At 41.4% G+C, this 18,003-nt stretch overlaps 1 protein-coding gene across 1 annotated transcript in view; it reads right to left on the bottom strand.

Annotated features, from left to right (window-relative positions):
- Positions 1-986: 986 nt before the first annotated feature.
- TGM6 (transglutaminase 6) overlaps positions 987-18,003 on the bottom strand; it is a 30,052-nt gene continuing 13,035 nt past the window's right edge. The window contains exons 10-13 of the mRNA XM_040247309.1: positions 11,207-11,548; positions 4,003-4,157; positions 3,602-3,735; positions 987-2,463 (exon numbers count right to left, since the gene is read on the bottom strand). Of these exons, the coding sequence (XP_040103243.1) occupies positions 2,310-2,463; positions 3,602-3,735; positions 4,003-4,157; positions 11,207-11,548 (785 nt within the window). The 3' untranslated portion in view covers positions 987-2,309. The remainder of the gene's footprint in view (positions 2,464-3,601; positions 3,736-4,002; positions 4,158-11,206; positions 11,549-18,003) is intronic.

Genomic DNA, 18,003 nt, shown 5'->3' with positions numbered 1-18,003 from the left:
ATGGTGCTCTCATTGGCTGCTGGGGTGTCTTCTGCTTTTAGTTGGAGCTGAAAGGACCTGGTCAGGTTTGTCCCAGTGAAGCCCTACCTCGGCCCAGCTGAGAGTGTAAAGGGGTCAAACTAGAGACATGAGTACCTGGCAGGTACCCCCATCACCTTCAGCTACTTTCCCTTCTTCAAACACACATACTCTGACAGGCCATGCTAGCTCTAGAGCTGCCTGTGGGTACAACCAAGCAGTCACTAGGTCTGTATCATGGGTTGATATTTCCTTTCTCCTTCTTCCTCCCCTTCCCTTCCATGAGGGTTGATCCCAAGGTCACCCTTCAGTCAACACCCAGCATCCTAAGCCTCATCTCAGAGTCCGTTTCCTGGGAAGCTCAATGTGTGACCATTGAACTTAAGGAAGACAGACAGTTGGTGTTTTCAGGAAGAATGAAGTATCTAGGGCCCCCAGCTCCCAAGGCCCCTTCCTGTTGCTCAATCTTAAGGAAATGGCTGCCTCCTCTGAACCTCCACCTGCCTTTCTTATATGGGTTGTTATTTAGTTGCTAAGTTGTGTCTGACTCTTTTGCAACTCCATGGACTGTAGCCCGCCAGGCTGCTCTGTCCATGGGATTTCCCAGGCAAGAATACTGGAGAGGGTTGCCATTTCCTCCTCCAGGGGATCTTCTTGACCTAGGGATAGAATTCATGTCTCCTGTGTTGTAGGTGGAGAAGGCAATGGCACCCCACTCCAGTACTCTTTCCTGGAAAATCCCATGGACGGAGAAGCCTGGTGGGCTGTAGTCCATGGGGTCGCTGTGAGTCAGACATGACTGAGTGACTTCACTTTCACTTTTCACTTTCATGCATTGGATAAGGAAATGGCAACCCACTCCAGTGTTCTTGCCTGGAGAATCCCAGGGATGGGGGAGCCTGGTGGGCTACCATCCATGGTCTCACACAGAGTTGGACACGACTGAAGTGACTTAGCAGCAGCAGTGTTGTAGGTGGATTCTTTACCATTGAGCCACTCTATGGATCAGCATTCAAAACCTCTGGATGGTTTGGAGGGGGGTCCTGGAACTGAGGACCTGATTCATTAAATGTACCCACTTATCCGGATTCTCCTAGCTGTCCCCGTGTTGTGTGGAATCATCAGAGAGATGTCTTCATAAGGCTTTGGTCACTAAGATCACCCATCAGACACTGTTTATGTGTTTGTCTGACCACCTTTTTGCAAAGACCCACTGCAGGAATTGTTCTCACCCAAATTGTGTCCAGGAGGTGTCTCACTGCTGATGTGCCTGTTTTGTTGTTGCTCGGATTACTTCAATTATATGCTTAGTTACAATTCCTTGGCTATCTAGAGCATTTCGGAGCCGATTTCCATGTCTGATGCAGTCATCTTCAGGGCCTTGTGGTGTCCTCTCTAGTCCTCATCCTAGTAATTCCTGTTCTGCTTTGACACTAAGAGAGTATATAATTGTGTGTAGGGTAAGCTGCTGGGGAGATTTTTCAAAGTCAACACTACTCTAGTTTCTAAAAAGTAAATAAACACTTGGCGTACCGAGCCGGTCATATGTGACCACAGCTAGATTAGATTTGGGGCTCTATCCCCCAACACTCGATGATCCCTCCTCTATCTTCAGCTTCTTTCAGGCAGCAGTAACTCTCCCCCCAGCCCCCAGCTGCTCGGCCTGTGTTTTCACCGAGGGAAATTCTTACATCACTTTAAGCCCAGTGCTTTTCAGGAACATGACTTTGGGGTATAATTTTGCTAGTGTAAATGGCATGTACATGGGCCCCAGATCTGCCTCTAGCTCACCCCGTGGTCATAAGCAAGGTTCTCTCCTCTGTGTAGGGTGGAAGTGTTGAGGAATGTTTAGGTATCAGTGCCAACACTTTTGGGTTCTCTGTCAGAGCTAGGAGGAGTTTCTTGATCTGGCTGTGGTCAGAGCATTGACGAGTTGAGAGACAAGCAAGGTGAGCACAGGGATCAGCCAGGGTGATGGTGACCTGGCAGGAGGTGGCACAGCTGGGTGGGCCAAGGTTACCGTGACACTCAGTTCATCAGTCTCCCAGCAGCGAGGGTGATGAGATGGAGGTGGGAGACCCAAAGGTTAAGGGTTACCGAGTCTAACACCTCATTTTACAGATGAGGAAACTGAGACTCAGGAAAGGAGGGACTTGCCCAAGTTCACAGAGTAAGGCAAAAGCTGAAGCGGGACTGGAATCCAGGCCTCCTGACTCCCATATGGGAAGGGCAGAGAAGTGGACAGGAGAGGAATAGGGACCTTCTCCTCCCTTTCCAGCCCTTCATGCCTGTCATTTAGCTGTGGCCACGTGGATGATCACAAAGCCCTTGATGTCCGGGAAGTGGGGGCTGACGAAGTCTACCTGCAGCTGCCGTAGGCCGCTCTTGAAGGGAGTGATCTTGAATTGGACTGAGGCCTTCTCTTGGGGCTCCAGGCTGGGCACACTGGGGAAAGAAGATGGAAGAAAGACAGACCATCAGTCATGTCTCCTTCCTGAGCCTGGTCTGCCAGTCCATGGCACTCCAGAGCCCTCAGGATCAAGGTCATACTTTGTGGCTTGACATTCAAGCCTTTCAATATGCTTTCAGCTTAGTCATCCCTTCCACTACTTCTCACTTATTTCAACCAGTCAGGCTAGTCTCCCTGTGCCCTGAACATACCTTAGACTTACCCTCCTCTAGGCTTTTGGATGGATTGTTCCTCCTACCTAAGGTGCCTTTCCCATTCCAATTACATCCAAGGCCCAGATTAACTTTTTCTTCTTCCAGGAGACTTTCCTTGACAATACCAGCCATAGAGACCTTTGACTGGGAAGATCTCCACCATTCTTGATACCTGAAAAGCTCCCCAAGTCATCATTTAAAGCCCAGTTTAAATATCAGTTCCACTGGGGCTTTCCCCTGGTCCCACCCCACTCCCACTCAACGGCTGCCTCTGAGCCCCTAGATTTTGGGGAATCCATCCTTTTGCACAAATCACACTGTCTTCATTTGAAGGGCCATATGTTGCTAGAGTCCTTCTCCAGGCAGAACTCCATCTGTTCATCTTGGTGTTTCCAGCAGTTGACACATGAGTCAGGGTACAGGACCATATGAGTGTGATTGAGCGAATGAATGAATGAGTGAATGAATGACTGAGAATGAATAAGCAAATAAGTGGGTACATGGATAATTCAAATATGTGTGCATGAGTGAATGAATATATAAATGAATGAGTGCGAATGAGTAGGTAAATAAGGGAGCAAATTAAAGAAATAATGTGGATGAATGAACCAGTGAAAACTGAGTTGAGCAGATAAATGAATGAATGAGTGAAAACATGAATAGAAGAGTGAATGAGTGCATGAAGGAGAGAGTAAATGAAAAAATAAATGGGTAAATGAGAGAAAATATGAATGTGGACGAGTGGATGAGTTACATGATTGAATAAGTTAAATGATTAGATAAATAAATGAAGAAATGAAAGACGAATGTGTGAACAGTCTAGGCAGTGGGCTGGTTTCTCCTTCCTGCCCTTGCTGGCAGTGTCTTTACAGCCCATTTTACACGGAAGGCGGCCCTCTCACCCCGGGCTGACACTTACTCGATGCTGAGCTGTCCCTGGAGAAGGCCACTGCCCTCCACCATTAGCGTGCAGTCTTCCACTCTCTCTGAGAGAGGGTTAAGCACCATCACTTCTACTGCGACTGCCACCCCCACCACGGCTGGGCCAAGTACCTAGAGGGACAATAGCCATAAGTCATACTCCCTCCTCCGCATTCTCCCAGGAAACCCATGATCCTGGCTGGGTCAGGGAGTGGGGAGCTAAACTTGGCTATCCTTTGCTTCTACCTACCCCATCACTGAGACCTATCATTATATCCACCCCCCTCCATTCACACCACTTGTCTAGAACTAAAAGCACCAATCCCCAGCCTCTGACGCCCTCCTTCAGATCTGAAGGGGGCTTGCCAGGAACAGGTGGTGGATTCAGACAGTAGTCACCTTGATGGTAATGAAGTCTTCCAGAGTAATGTCCTTCTCCACCAGGAGCTTCTCTCCTTTGGTCACAAGGCACATGGCAGCCAACAGGATCTTCTTGTCCTCTGTCAAGTCTTCCTTATATTGAGAATAAGATATTGCAATTGGGATCTTTTTCTCTGGAAGGAAAAGCAGAGGTGGGAGTTGGGAGTCCAGTGTTCTTTTTCAAAGAACCCAGAAGAGGAACTCTGTGAACCTTGCAACCAATGTGAGACAGTCATTATCATCAGTTCACAGATTAAGAAACCTAAGGCTCAGAGAGGGTAATTTCTTGTCCAGTGTCACATAGCAAGTACATCAAGGGGCCACGATAAGGTAGAATTCAAATTCAGGCCAGTCAGCTACCGTGACACCAGACTGTCTCTCTAAGAGCTTCTGGAGATGAGTTTAAAATTCCCCCAATCATTTCAAATGGAGATATCACAATCCATCAATGATTCATCCATCAGGAATTGACTCACTGTTCAATGAGCACCTACTATGTCCCAGGTGCAGAGAAGAAGGAGGCCAAAGGCCTTCCTCAAGCTTCCTACTCAATGAGGAGGCCAACTCCTTACAGCTTCACTAAATCTTCTCTCCCCATTAAGGCCCAGTTCCAGTCAGGCCCACCACTTGCGGAAAGCCTTCACTGATGCACTTACCCAATGATCTTGTGCCTTCTGCCTTTGGAGCACTTATGGTTCTGACCATTTCTGTCTCTTTCTCAGAAGCCACAAACTCCCTGCTTATGTAATCTCTTCTTTTGAGCATGTGTCACACAGGCCATAGGTGACTGTTAGTCATATATATATATATCTGATCACTGTATATTTTTTGTTTAAGGTACAACACATTCTTTACAGTTTGCCTAAGCTCTACCATCCCCTACTGTTCTATTGCCACTGCTTCCTTTATTTCTGTTTCCTTCCTGTCCCCAAAGGCATCTGAGTACTCACCCTGAGGAAAAGATCCATAAATGTTTTAAACTCTCTGTTCCTCAGAGCTTTGTGTATAATACTTGCCTCTTGAATGACCCACGAATCAAAGTTCTACCTTAACAGGTTCTCTAAGTCTAACACATTCTACCAGGCGAACCTTTACTACAACAATAATAATAATTAATAATTTTAAAAGCTAAATTTTACTGAGAGATTAAAGTGTGCTAAGGACTTGCAAGCACATTCAGGGATTATCTCATTTAATCCTCACAACAATTGCATGAGCAAGTATTATTATCCCCATCTTATAATAACATCAACAATACTGATGATCACTACCATAAATTAAATGTTCTTTAGTGGTAGGAATTGTAAGAAATACTTTATATATGTTATATCATTTGTTCCTTGTATGGTAGGAGATGAGTGGTTCTCAAAGTGTGGTCCCGGGGCCAGCAGCATCAGCATCTCTAGGGAACTTATTAGAAGTGCAGATTTTATGGCTCCAGAATAAAGAATCACCAGATGCTCCCAATTATGCACATGAAGAGAGCTTTGGATATTAGTTCAGACCATGGTAGAAGGGAAGAGAAAGACTTCCATACAATATTCAGAACAGAGCTTCATTAAGTTCTCTGGGTCATGAACTCCATTGACAATCTAATAAAAGCTGAGACTCTTTTCCTTAACAAATGCTCTCAACAGTCCCATCAACCGTTAGATAGTACTGATAACTATAGACTACTTCATCCAACAAGAGCAGAATACACATCCTTCTCAAGTTCTTACTGAATGTTCCCCAAGAATGATCACATTGTGGGCTATGAATAACACATGAACAAATTTTAAAGAATAAAAATTATACAATGTATCCTCTCAGACCACAATAGAATTAAACTTGATATCAGTAACAGATAGCTGGATGACACCAAAATATTTGGAGATTAAGCCACACACTTCTAAATGACACTTAGGTCAAGGAACATACATCAAAAAATTTAAAAACATTTTGAACTAAATGAAAATATAACAATTTGTGGAATGCAGCAAAGCATTGCTTGTGTAGAAATTTGTAGCACTGAATACAGATATTAAAAAAGAAGAAAGATCTAAAATAAACAAATCTTAAATTTCCATTTTAAGAAATTAGAAAAAGAAGAGCAAATTAAATCCAAAGTAAACAAAAAAAGAGAAATAAAATTTAGAAAAAATTTAAATCAGAAATCAATAAAATTGAAAGCAAGAAATCAAAAGAGAAAATCAACAAAACCAAAAGCTGTTATCTTAAGAAATGATCAATAAAACTGATAAGTCTCCAGCCAGGTTAAATAAGAAAAAAAAAAAAAAGAGAGAGAGAAGACACAAATTACTAACAACAGAAATGAAAGAGGTGATAGATCCCATGGACATTAAAAGGATATTTAATATTATGAAGAACTATATGCCCACAAATTTTATAACCTAGATGAATGTACCAATTCCTTGAATACATTATCTGCCAAAAGTCACAGAAAAAGAAATATACAGTCTTGAACAGGTCTATTTTTATTTAAGAAATCAATAGTGAATCAAAGAATCAATAGTGAATAACCTTCTAAAATAGAAAACATTGTGCCCAGATGAGTTCACTGGTGAATTCTTCCAAGCTTTTAAGGAAGAAATGCCATCAATTCTCTACAAACTCTTCCAGAAGATGGAAGCAGAAGGAATACTTCCTAACCCATTCTATGAGGGCAGCATTATTCTAATACCAAAACCAAGGACATTATAGGAAAAGGAAATTACAGACCAATATTTCTCACAAACACTGATGCAAAATCCTCAGCAAGATGTTAGCAAATTGAATCCAACAATGTATAAAATGAATTCTATATCTCGACCAAGTGGGATTTATTACAGGAATATGAGGTTGGCTCAACATTCCAAAGTCAACTAATGTAACCTATCACATCAATAGACTAAAGAAGAAAAGTCACATGAACATATCAGTAGATGCAGAAGAAGAATTTGACAAAATCTAGCACCATTTCATGACTAAAATTCTCAGAAAACTAGGAATAGTTGAGGAAGTTTTCAACTTGACAAAGAACATCTACATAAGTATTATTCCAAAAAAAAAAAAAAAAAAAACAACCCTACAAAAACCTACAACTAAGACAATGGCGATCCACTCCAGTACTCTTGCCTGGGAAATCCCATGGGTGGAGGAGCCTGATAGGCTGCAGTCCATGGGGTTGTTAAGAGTTGGACACAACTGAGCGACTTCACTTTCACTCTTCACTTTCATGCACTGGAGAAGGAAATGGCAACCCACTCCAGTGTTCTTGCCTGGAGAATCCCAGGGACGGAGGAGCCTGGTGGGCTGCCATCTATGGGATCACACAGAGTCAGACACGACTGAAGTGACTTAGCAGCAGTAGCAGCAACAACATACTTAATAGTGAGAAACTCAAAGCTTTCCTACTAAGAAGGAACAAGGCATGGATGTCTCTCTCACCACTCCTTTTCAACACTGGACTAGAAGTCCCAGCTAAGACAAAAATACAGGAAAAGGAAATAAAAGGTATATATATTTGGAAGAAAGAAATGAAACTGTCTTTGTTCACAGATGACATGATCATCTATGTAAAAAATCTGAAAGAATCAGCAACAAAAACCTCCTTGAAGTAATTATACTAATTACTAATTATAGCAAGGACACAAGATATAAGGTTAACATACAAAATTCAATCACTTTTTAAAAATACCAGCAATAAACTAGTGGAATTTGAAGTTAAAAATGCCACTTATATTAGCAGCACCAAAATGAAAAACTCAGGCATTAATTTAACAAAAATATGTCAAAGATATACATATATGAGGAAAACTAAACAAACAAACAAAAAAACTGATGAAAGAAATCAAAGACTAAATTAATTAATGGAGAGATATTCCATGCTCATGAATAGGAAGACTCAATACTATCAAGATGTCAGTTCTTCCCCCACTTGATCTACAGACAAGGTAAACCCATCAGACTCTCAGCAAGTTATTTAATGTATTTCAACAAACTGATTCTAAACTGATTTATGTGAAGAGGCAAAAGACCCAGAATAGTCAACACCATATTGAAGGAAAAGAAGAACATCAGAGGATCAACATTATCTGACTTTAAGACTTAGTACAAAACTACAGTAATCAAAACAGTGTGGTATTAACGAAGGAATAGACAAAATCAGTGGAACAAAATAGAGCTCAGAAGTAGATCCACACAAATATAGCCAACTGATCTTTGACAAAGGAGCAATGCAAATAAAATGGAGAAAAGATAGTGTTTTTAATATATGGTGCTGGAACAGCTAGACATTCGCATTTACAAAAAAGATTCTAGACACATACCTTACACACTTTATGAAAACGAAATCAACATCGATCTTAAGCCTAAATGCAAACTGTGAAACTATAACATGTCTGCTGCTGCTGCTGCTAAGTCGCTTCAGTCGTGTCTGACTCTGCGACCCCATAGATGGCAGCCCACCAGGCTCCGCAGTCCCTGGGGTTCTCCAGGCAAGAACACAGGAGTGGGTTGCCATTTCCTTCTCCAATGCATGAAAGTGAAAAGTGAAAGGGAAGCTGCTCAGTCGTGTCCGACTTAGCGACCCCATGGACTGCAGCCTACCAGGCTCCTCTGTCCATGGGATTTTCCAGGTAAGAGTACTGGAGTGGGGTGCCATTTACAATAACAAATGAGAAAACCTAGATAATCTTGGGTATGATGATGATGACTAATTTTTTAGATACAACACCAAAGGCATGATCCATGAAAGAAAAAATTGATAAGCTGCACTTGATTAAAATTAAAAACTCCTGCTCTGTGGAAGGACTGTCAAGAAAATGAGAAGACAAGCCACAAACTGGGAGAAAATATCTGCAAAATACACATCTGATAAAGGACTATTATACAAACTATACAAAGAACTCAAACTTCAACAATAAGAAAATGAACATGATTAAAAGATGAGCAAAAAATCTATACAGACAACTCACCAAAGACGTACACATGTGCAAGAAAAGATGCTCACATCATACATCACTGAAATTTCAAACTGAAACGGCGAGATAGTACCACATATCTATTAGAATGGCAAGAATCCAAAACACTGACAACACTAAATGTTGGAAAGGATGAGGAGCTCTTCATTCATGAACTGTCATTCATTAATGGTGGGAATGCAAAGTGTTACAGCCATGTTGGAAGATAACTTTGGCAGCTTCTTAGAAAACTGAACATATTTTTATCATACCATTAGCAATCATACTCCTCAGTATTTACCCATATAAGTTGAAAACTCATCTTCACACAAAAACCTGCACGTGGATGTTTATAGCAGCTTGATCTATGATTGCCAAAACTTGGAAGCAATCAAGATATTCTTCAGTAGGTGAGTGGGTCAGTCAACTGTGATGTATCCATATAAAGGAAATTCAGTGATAACAAGAAATGAGCTGTCAAGCTATAAAAAGCCATGGAGGAATCTTTTTTTTTTTTTTTAGGAATCTTAAATATACATTCCTAAGTGAAAGAATCCAATCAGAATTGGCTACACACTATATGATTTCAGTGATATGACATTTGGGAAAAGCAAAACTGTGGTGACAGTTAAAAGATCAGTGGTTGCCAGAGATTTGAGGCAAGGGAGGGAGAAGTAAATAGATGAAGAGCAGGGAATTTTAGGGCAGTGAAACTATCCTGTGTCATATTCTAACGTTGGATACACGTCATACATTTGTCACAACCCACAGAATGTACAATACACAATGAACCCTAATGTAGACTATGGACTTTAGTTAATAATAATAATCTACCAGTATCAGTCAGTTGTAAGAAATGTACCATAGTCTTGCAAGATGTTAGTAACATGGGAAGATGGGAGGTCGTGAGGGAATATATGGAAACTCTTGGGACTTTCTGATCATTTTTCTGGAACAAAAACTGCTTTAAAAATCTGTTAATTTAAAAATTATAAATTTTTAATAAATTACATATATTAATAGTTACACCATTTGGCTTAGTAATTCCATTTTGGTGAATCTATTCTGAAAAGAAAAAAGTCCAAAAATCTAGACCAGAATACAGGAATTTTGTTTTACCAGAGTGCTTACTTTAGTCTTTTTTAAAAAATAGCAGGATGGGGGCACAAGTACACTCATGGCTGATTCATGTCAATGTATGGCAAAAACCACTACAATGTTGTGAAATAATTAGCCTTCAATTAAAATAAATGCATTAATTAAAAAATAGCAATAGATAATGACTACCTCAAAGAAGGTAACAGATAAAATAAATCACCATATATTTATTTACAGATTATACATCTATTAAAATGATGTGAGTGAAGAGCTTATAAAAATATTTAAATTACAATGTAATATGAAAAGAGCAGAGCACGAATGAGTGTTTGTGATATCATTAGAACTGTTTTCCAAAAAGCAACAGGCTTTAAAAATTTGGAAGGAAAACATGTTAACAATTTGTAGGTGGGTGGCAGGATCATAGGTGATCTTTCCCTTGTGCTAAATCTTTAATGGATATGCATTCCTTTTAATAAGAAAAAAAAGTCAGGAAAAAGTGTATGTTAATTAATAAATCCTTGTGAAGTGTTATTTTGTGATTTAGATTTTATGAAAAATAAGTGAGAGAAAAGCTAAAAATATGGGACACCTCCTTCACATATTTTCACACCTTGTCAAAAAACACAGGCTTCACTTACTGGAAAAGTGGTTCAGATTGAATGCTTGGGGTTCAGAAAGTATATGAGAGAGAGAGGGAGATAGGGAGAATATATGGGACGAGAGGAGAGGGGAGAGGATTCAGGGTGGTTGTAGGTTGTGGCTGATGCCTGCAGAATTCTCAGGACAGGGTCTCACATATGTAGGCACTTAATAAACACCTCTTACTGGTCTCTTGAGAAACACTGGAGCCAGATGAGCTCCAAAATTTGTTGGATTTTAAAAAGGTAACATAAGACATATTCCACACGTTATGAAATGCTCCCAGCAGGTATTTATTCATTGCTAAGTATTCAAACTGAGTGGGAACACTTGAGCATTACATGCTTGCCACCAGATTAGTATGCACTCTTACTATTATCCTTACTGTTCAGTCCCTCTGAACCTTGGTTTTCTCATCTGCAAATGCTCAGAAATATCCCCTGCTCTCCTGGGAAAAGAGGCTGGGCCGACCAGGTCCCATCCAGCTGGGGCGTTCTTACCTTCTTCTGGCCCTAGCTTCACTGTGTGGGATTCGTGCAGGATCTCTGCCACTGGCCTGCGGGTGTAAAGGATGGTGGCACCGCTCAAGTTGACTTGGACCCGCTGGGCCCGGGAGGTGAGGCTGGTCAAGCACAGGGCCAGCTTCAGGTCATGGCCCAGCACGGGTGGCTCCAGCACCTTGAACTTGCCGGTGATGCTGGGCTTGGTGGCAGGCTCCAGGAGGTCATCACGCCAGAGTCCACGGCTGCCCCCTCTGCGGACCCAGGCCCTCCTTGCAGAGGCTTCCACACTGAACAGCTTCTTCACGGCCTTGCTGTACACCTGCCTCTCCTTCCGGGACCCTGCCGGGCATGGGACATTGTGAGGCAGGCCCCCTCTTCTCTGCCACCTCTCCCAGGGCCAGCTCTTCTTGTTTCCCTCTTCTCTAAGCACAACCATCACTCCATCCCCACTTTAACTGACCATGGCGGTCGGCGGTCTCAAATTGGCAGCCCGAGAGCCATATGCAGACCTCAGCCATATGCATTGTGTTTGGATCTGGGACTACTTAAATAAATTTTTAATCAGTTGCCAACTTCAGATTAGAAAATTTCACATAACAATAGAGATTGGTAGCCCTCTCTACCAATGACATATGGATGTGAAGTCTCATATAATAAAGATAGCTGACACTTTTGTAGACTTACTATGTGCCAGGCACTGTAGTTCTAGATGATATATATATGTGCGCACACACACACACATACACACACACACATATATATATGTTTCTTCCCTGGCCTAGGATGAAGGTACTATTATCATCCCGATTTTACAGATAAGGAACCCAAGGTACTGGAAATGAAGAAAACTTGAGAGAGCTAAAATTTGAACCCAGGCAGTCTGGTTCCAATTTCTGTGTTCTTAATAACCCCCTCTTCCCAATCTCTACATGGCAGTCATGGTCTTGAGCTGAGGAAGCTGTGCTTTCTCCGGATGGAAACATACTTGCTGGTTCTCCACAGTTTCCACCTGTAATTCTCCTGCTGCTGGTCTGCCACACTGGGGTGCCATCTGCAAGCTCCTGAAGACATGAGTTTAGGATCCCTGATCTCCTACTTTCCCTGTTGCTAGCGCAGACCTCTCTTCTCTTTTTTGATCTCCAGACCAACATATGACTGGTCCACTGGCCCACTTCCACCCCCAGGATGTCCCACAGGCGCCTCCAACCCAACCAAATAAGCCGTCTTCTGGCTGGCAGCATTCCCATGTCAGCAAATGGCTCCACTGTTTACCCAGCATACAAGTCAGAAACTGGACATGTCCTTGACTCTTCCCTCAATCTTACTACCCACAACTGGTCAGGCGATAAGTTCCACCCAACATCCTCACTGGTCTCTGGAATCTGCCCCCTTCTCCCCTCACTCCTTTCCCCTCACACTACCATGTAAACGTCTCACCCTCAGGTCAGTTTGCTGCCAGGCGACTGTGAACTTTATTAATCATTTACAGTCCCTCCAAGTCTCCGTTTCCTGTCTATGAAGTGGGGAGAAGAGTTGCACAGGCGAGGCCCGAGCACAGTGCTCAGGAATGTTTCTCCCTTCTGGAGGGTGTAGGCTCCACGTCCACTCCAGTCATTTTTCTACCCTGATCTGTTCAAGAACCAACTCTGACGCTTCCTCTTCCTTGAGCTCTGGGCTGTGCTCCTTTCCAAACTTTCTCCCAAGTACCTCACTACTGTGTGGCCTGGGCTTGAAGGGACTCGTGTGGACCTAAAGGTTCTTTAACATGTCATGTTTTATTATTAAAAGTTATGTGAAGTTTTCACTTTCCTCCATAACTTACTTTATTTTTATTAAGAAAATGTTTCTTTTCTCTGCCAAAAATTCTAGTGTGACTTTCTCAGGGAGGCCTTCTCTGACCACCTGATTTTTTAAAAACAGCTTTATTTGGATATATGTTAATTTGCCAACACACAATGTACAGATTTAAAAGGACACAAGCCAATGTTTTTTTTAATACATTCACAGAGTTGTGTACCCATCACTACAATCTAATTTTATAACAATTTCTGTCACCCTTAAGAAACTCTATAACCATTAGCAGTCACTTCCCATTCCTCCCTGCCCTGCCCCAACCCTAGGCAACTGCTATTTTAATTGCTAATTTGCCTATACTGGGCATTTCACATAAAGGGGATCCTATAATGTGTGGTCCTTTGTGACTGGCTTTTTTTTCACTCAATATTTTTAAGGTTCATCCATATTATAGTATATATCAGTACTTCATTCCTTTTTATTGCTGAATAATATTGCATTATTGGAGAAGGCAATGGCACCCCATTCCAGTACACTTGCCTGGAAAATCCCATGGATGGAGGAGCCTGGTGCGCTGCCATCTAGGGGGTCGCACAGAGTCGGACACGACTGAAGCGACTTAGCAGCAGCATTGCATTGCATTTTACGGACAGACCACATTGTTGTTTCCATTGTAGCTGTTTTGAATAATGTTGCTGCGAATATTCATGTGGAAGATTTTGGTGAATGTTTGTTCTCCTTTCTCTTGGGTGTATATCTGAAGTGCCTCTGCTCGCTGGTGTGGTGCTCTGTGTTTAAGTTAACATTGTGAGCAACTGTCAAATTATTTTCCAAAGTGTTTGCACTGTTTCACACTCCTGCCAGCAGTGTATGAGTGTTCCAATTACTCTACAACCTCACCAGCTCTTACTGCCTGTCTTTTTGATTATAGCAGTTCTGGTGGATGTGAAGCGGTATGTGTTGTGGCTTTGAATATTATTAATGATGTTAAGCATAATTATTAAAGATGGTAAGCATTTTTTCATGTTTTTTGGACATTTGTATATTGTCTTCAGAGAAAGGTCTATTTAAATCCTTTGCCCATTTAAAAATTGGGTTATTTATCTTTTTATTATTGAGCTATAAGGATTATTTATACATTCTGGATACAAGTCCCTTGTTGGATACATGATTTGAAAATATTTTCTGTTCCATGGGCTATCTTTCTTTTTTCTTGATGGTACCATTTGTAGTACAAGTTTTTAGTTTTAAAGAAGCCCAATTTATCAATTTTTTCTTTTGTCGTTTGTGTTCTTCATGTCATATCCAAAAAGGCTCTGTTAAACTCAAGCTTATAAAGATTAACTCCTGTTTTCTTCTAAAACCTTATAATTTTAGCTCTTTGATACAGATCAGTGACCCATTTGAGTTAATTTTTGTGTATGGTCTGATGTAAAAAGCCAGGTTTATTCTTGTGCACGTGGATAATCAGAGGTCCCAACATCATCTATTGAAAAAGGCTATTCTTATTCGCCCTTCATGGAATTGCCTTGACATCCTGTCAAAATCAATTGAGCATAACTATAAGGGTTTATTTCTGGATTCCTCATTCTTTTCTATTGATCTGTATGTCCATTTTCATGACCGTATCACACTATCTGGGTTATTGCATATTTATAGTAAGTTTTGAATTTGGGAAGTTGGGCCCTCCATTATTCTATTTTTCTAAGATTGTTTTGGTTATTCTGGGTCTCTTGAATTTCCAAGTGAATTTTAGAAACAGCTTGTCAATTTTGTTAAAAAAAAACTCAGCTGGAACTTTGATAAGGGTTTCATGGAGACTGTAGGTCAATTCTGGGGCATTGTCATCTTAAAAAAAATCTCTCAGTCCATGAAAATGGGGAATCTCTCCATTTATAATTTCTTTCAACAATGCTTTGTAGTTTTCAGTATACTAGTCTTGTTCTCCTTTTGTTAAATTTATTCTTAAACATCTTATTCTTTTTTTGCCATGCTGTGTGGCTTGCACAGACCCTAAGTTCCCCAACCAGAGATTGAACCTAGGCCCTGCCAGTGAAAATACCAAGTCCTAGCCACCGGACAAACTGCCAGGGAATTCCCAAAGTATTGATACTTTATTCTTTTGGATACTATTGTAAATGAACTTGTTTTCTTAATTTCATTTCAGATTATACATTTTTAGTATATTGAAATACTATTAATTTTTCAAAATTGATTTTGTTTTCCACAATTTTACTGAAATCATTTATTGGCTCTATTAACTTTTAGTGGATTCCTTAGAATTTTATGTGTACAAGATTATATCATGTGCAAGAGATAGTTTTACTTCTTCCTTTCCAGTTGGGTTTTCTGCATCTATTGAGATGATCATGTGGTTTTTGTCTTTTGTTCTATTGTTATGGTATATTATATTAATTAGTTTTTAATATTAAATCCATCTTGCATTCCTGCAATAAATCCCTTCTTCATGGCATATGATCTTTTTCATATGTTGCTAGATTCAGTTTGCTAGTATTTTGTTGACAATTTTTGCTTCTATGTGCATAAGGGATATTGCTCTCTAATTTTCTTTTCTTGTGATGTCCTCATCTGGTTTTGGTATCAGGATAATACTAACCTCATAGGACAAATTGGGAAATGTTCCCTCCTCTACTATTTTTTGAGGAAAAGTTTGTGAAGAATTGGTATTAATTCTTCTTTTAATGTTTGGTAGAATATTCACCAGTGACATGTGGCCTTGGTCTTTGAGTGTGTGTGTGTGTATTTTTAATTTACTACTGCATTCTATTTATAAACCTATTCAGATTTTCTAATTCTTCCTAAGGTAGTTTTGGTAATTCTTAGAGAAATTTGTCCATTTTATCTAAAGTTATCTAATATATTGGTATACAGTTGTTCATAGTATCCCCTAATAACTGTTTTATTCACAACTCTTCTGACACCAAATGTGTGGGAGTTTCCCATACATACACAAGAAGGAAGGGAGGGAGAAGGGCACAGCACAGAAGTGGAGAAACAGATAGCAGAGTAACAGAGAGGGAGAGAAAGGGTGGAAGGGGAGTTCCCTAGGGGCTGGTCACTGGGTCGCTATGGATCAGCCTCTGAGCTCCAGCCCCACAATCACTGGAGGCACTGTCCTCTGCCTGCCTGGCTGGCCAGGGCCTGATCAGCATGTGCTGGGTCTTCCCCCAGGCTGCAGTGGGCAGAATAGTGTCCCCCTAAATGGTATGTCAAAGTCTTAATCCCTGGTACCTGTGAATATAACCTTATTTGGAAATAGGGTCTTTATAGATGTAATTAAGACTCCTGGGATAAGATCATCCTGGATTTAAGGTGGGACCAAAAGTCAATGATTGATATCATTGTAAGAGAAAGGAGATGGTGATTTGAGACACATAGGAGGAAAGAAGGAGCAAAGATAGAGGCAGAGACTGGAGTGATGCAGCCACAAGCCAAAGAATGCAGGGACCACCAGTAGCTGGAAGGATCAAAGAAGGCCTCTCCCCTTAGAGACTTTGGAGGGAGTATGCTAACACCTTGGTTTTGTACTTCTGGCCTCCACAACCGTGAGAAAATAATTTTCCGATGTTTTAAGTAGCTATATTTGTAGTAATTTGTTATGGCAGTCCTAGCAAGCAATATGCAGGCTCAGAGGCAGATGGCTGAATTGCCAATCTGGCTCCCTTTCAAGCCCCTGGCACCAGCCTCTAACTGAGATCTTGCCTCTGTGCTTAGAGCCTCTGAGTAAAGATCATTGCGGGGAAACTGCCTTCCTCCACTCTACTCTAAAGCCTGTTGCAGAAAGCCCACCTGAATCTGAGGACAGCCAGTGTGTTCTTTGTAAATACAGTTTCCTTTGCTTGGAAAGCTGGTTCTTCTTTGCTCAGCAACCAGGCTGACTCAGGGACAAAGCACATTGCCCCAGAGGCTCTGAATCTTTAGGCTTCAGTGAATGGCGCAAGTAGACAGGCCTTGCCATTTCATCCATGGGATGGGATGCCTGTGGTTTGGTTGAATAGCACTGCTTAGAGTGAATCTGGAGTCAGGATGCAGAGGGTCCTGTCTTCCCAGAATGCCTTCCCAACTCTTTATCTTCTGGCTAAATCTTGCTCCCTGTAGATGCTCTTCATGAACTCTCCGTCCTGGCTGGATTAGCAACCCTTTCTCTGTGCTTCTCCAGCCTTCAGGCCTCCCCTACACTGCGCTGATGACCCTGCACTGTCCTTACACTTACTGGATGGTGAGTTCTCTGGCTCTTCTCTTTCTCCCTTGCCTCTGAATCATGCCTGATACTTAGGAGGTGTTTTATATTTCTGGAAAACATAAAAGAACCTGGCACAGTGCATGGCACATTGTGGGTACTCATGGAAGAGACAGCAGTTTAGCAGAGTGGAGGAGCAGAGGCTCTGAGATTAGACAGAAGCTCTAGTTAGCACCATGCTCTTCTAGGCTTTGGAAACTTGGAGAAGCTATGATTCAACTTGCTTACCTGTAAGATGGGATATTTATGAATATTATATGAAACAAGTCATGGACATTGCTTACCACAATGCTTAACACAATTTAGATACTATTATTAGCCTAGATGTAAAATCAACTGCCCCACAGTGGGCAATCAATCAACAGTAGATTATAATATGATTAGATAGTGCAGCCAAGTATAGAGGAAGAGCATCGTTGTGTTCCTTGGCCAAGTCCACTTTCCTCTCTGCACCTCTGCCTTTCCCTCTGTCAAATAAACGTTATACAAGCGTCTACCTTACAAGCTTGTGAGAATGTCTTTGTAAACATTTGTTAAATAAAAGCGTTAAGTAACATGTGAACATGGCCAGCCCACAGTCGGCACTCAGCAGTGGTGACTGCTGTTATTGTCATCACACAGCAGGATGTTGATTTCTCTCGTGGCCATGGCTGATGCTTAGGACAGAAGGCCCCAAAGACCTTGTATTCTAAGTTCTAGAAACTCCCAGCAGATGGGACCAGGCATCAAACTGCGGGAC

The sequence above is a fragment of the Oryx dammah genome, unplaced genomic scaffold (genome assembly GCF_014754425.2).
Source record: "Oryx dammah isolate SB20612 unplaced genomic scaffold, SCBI_Odam_1.1 HiC_scaffold_10, whole genome shotgun sequence".
NCBI classification, from domain to species: Eukaryota; Metazoa; Chordata; class Mammalia; order Artiodactyla; family Bovidae; genus Oryx; species Oryx dammah.
This window is presented reverse-complemented; position numbering and strand designations above follow the sequence as displayed.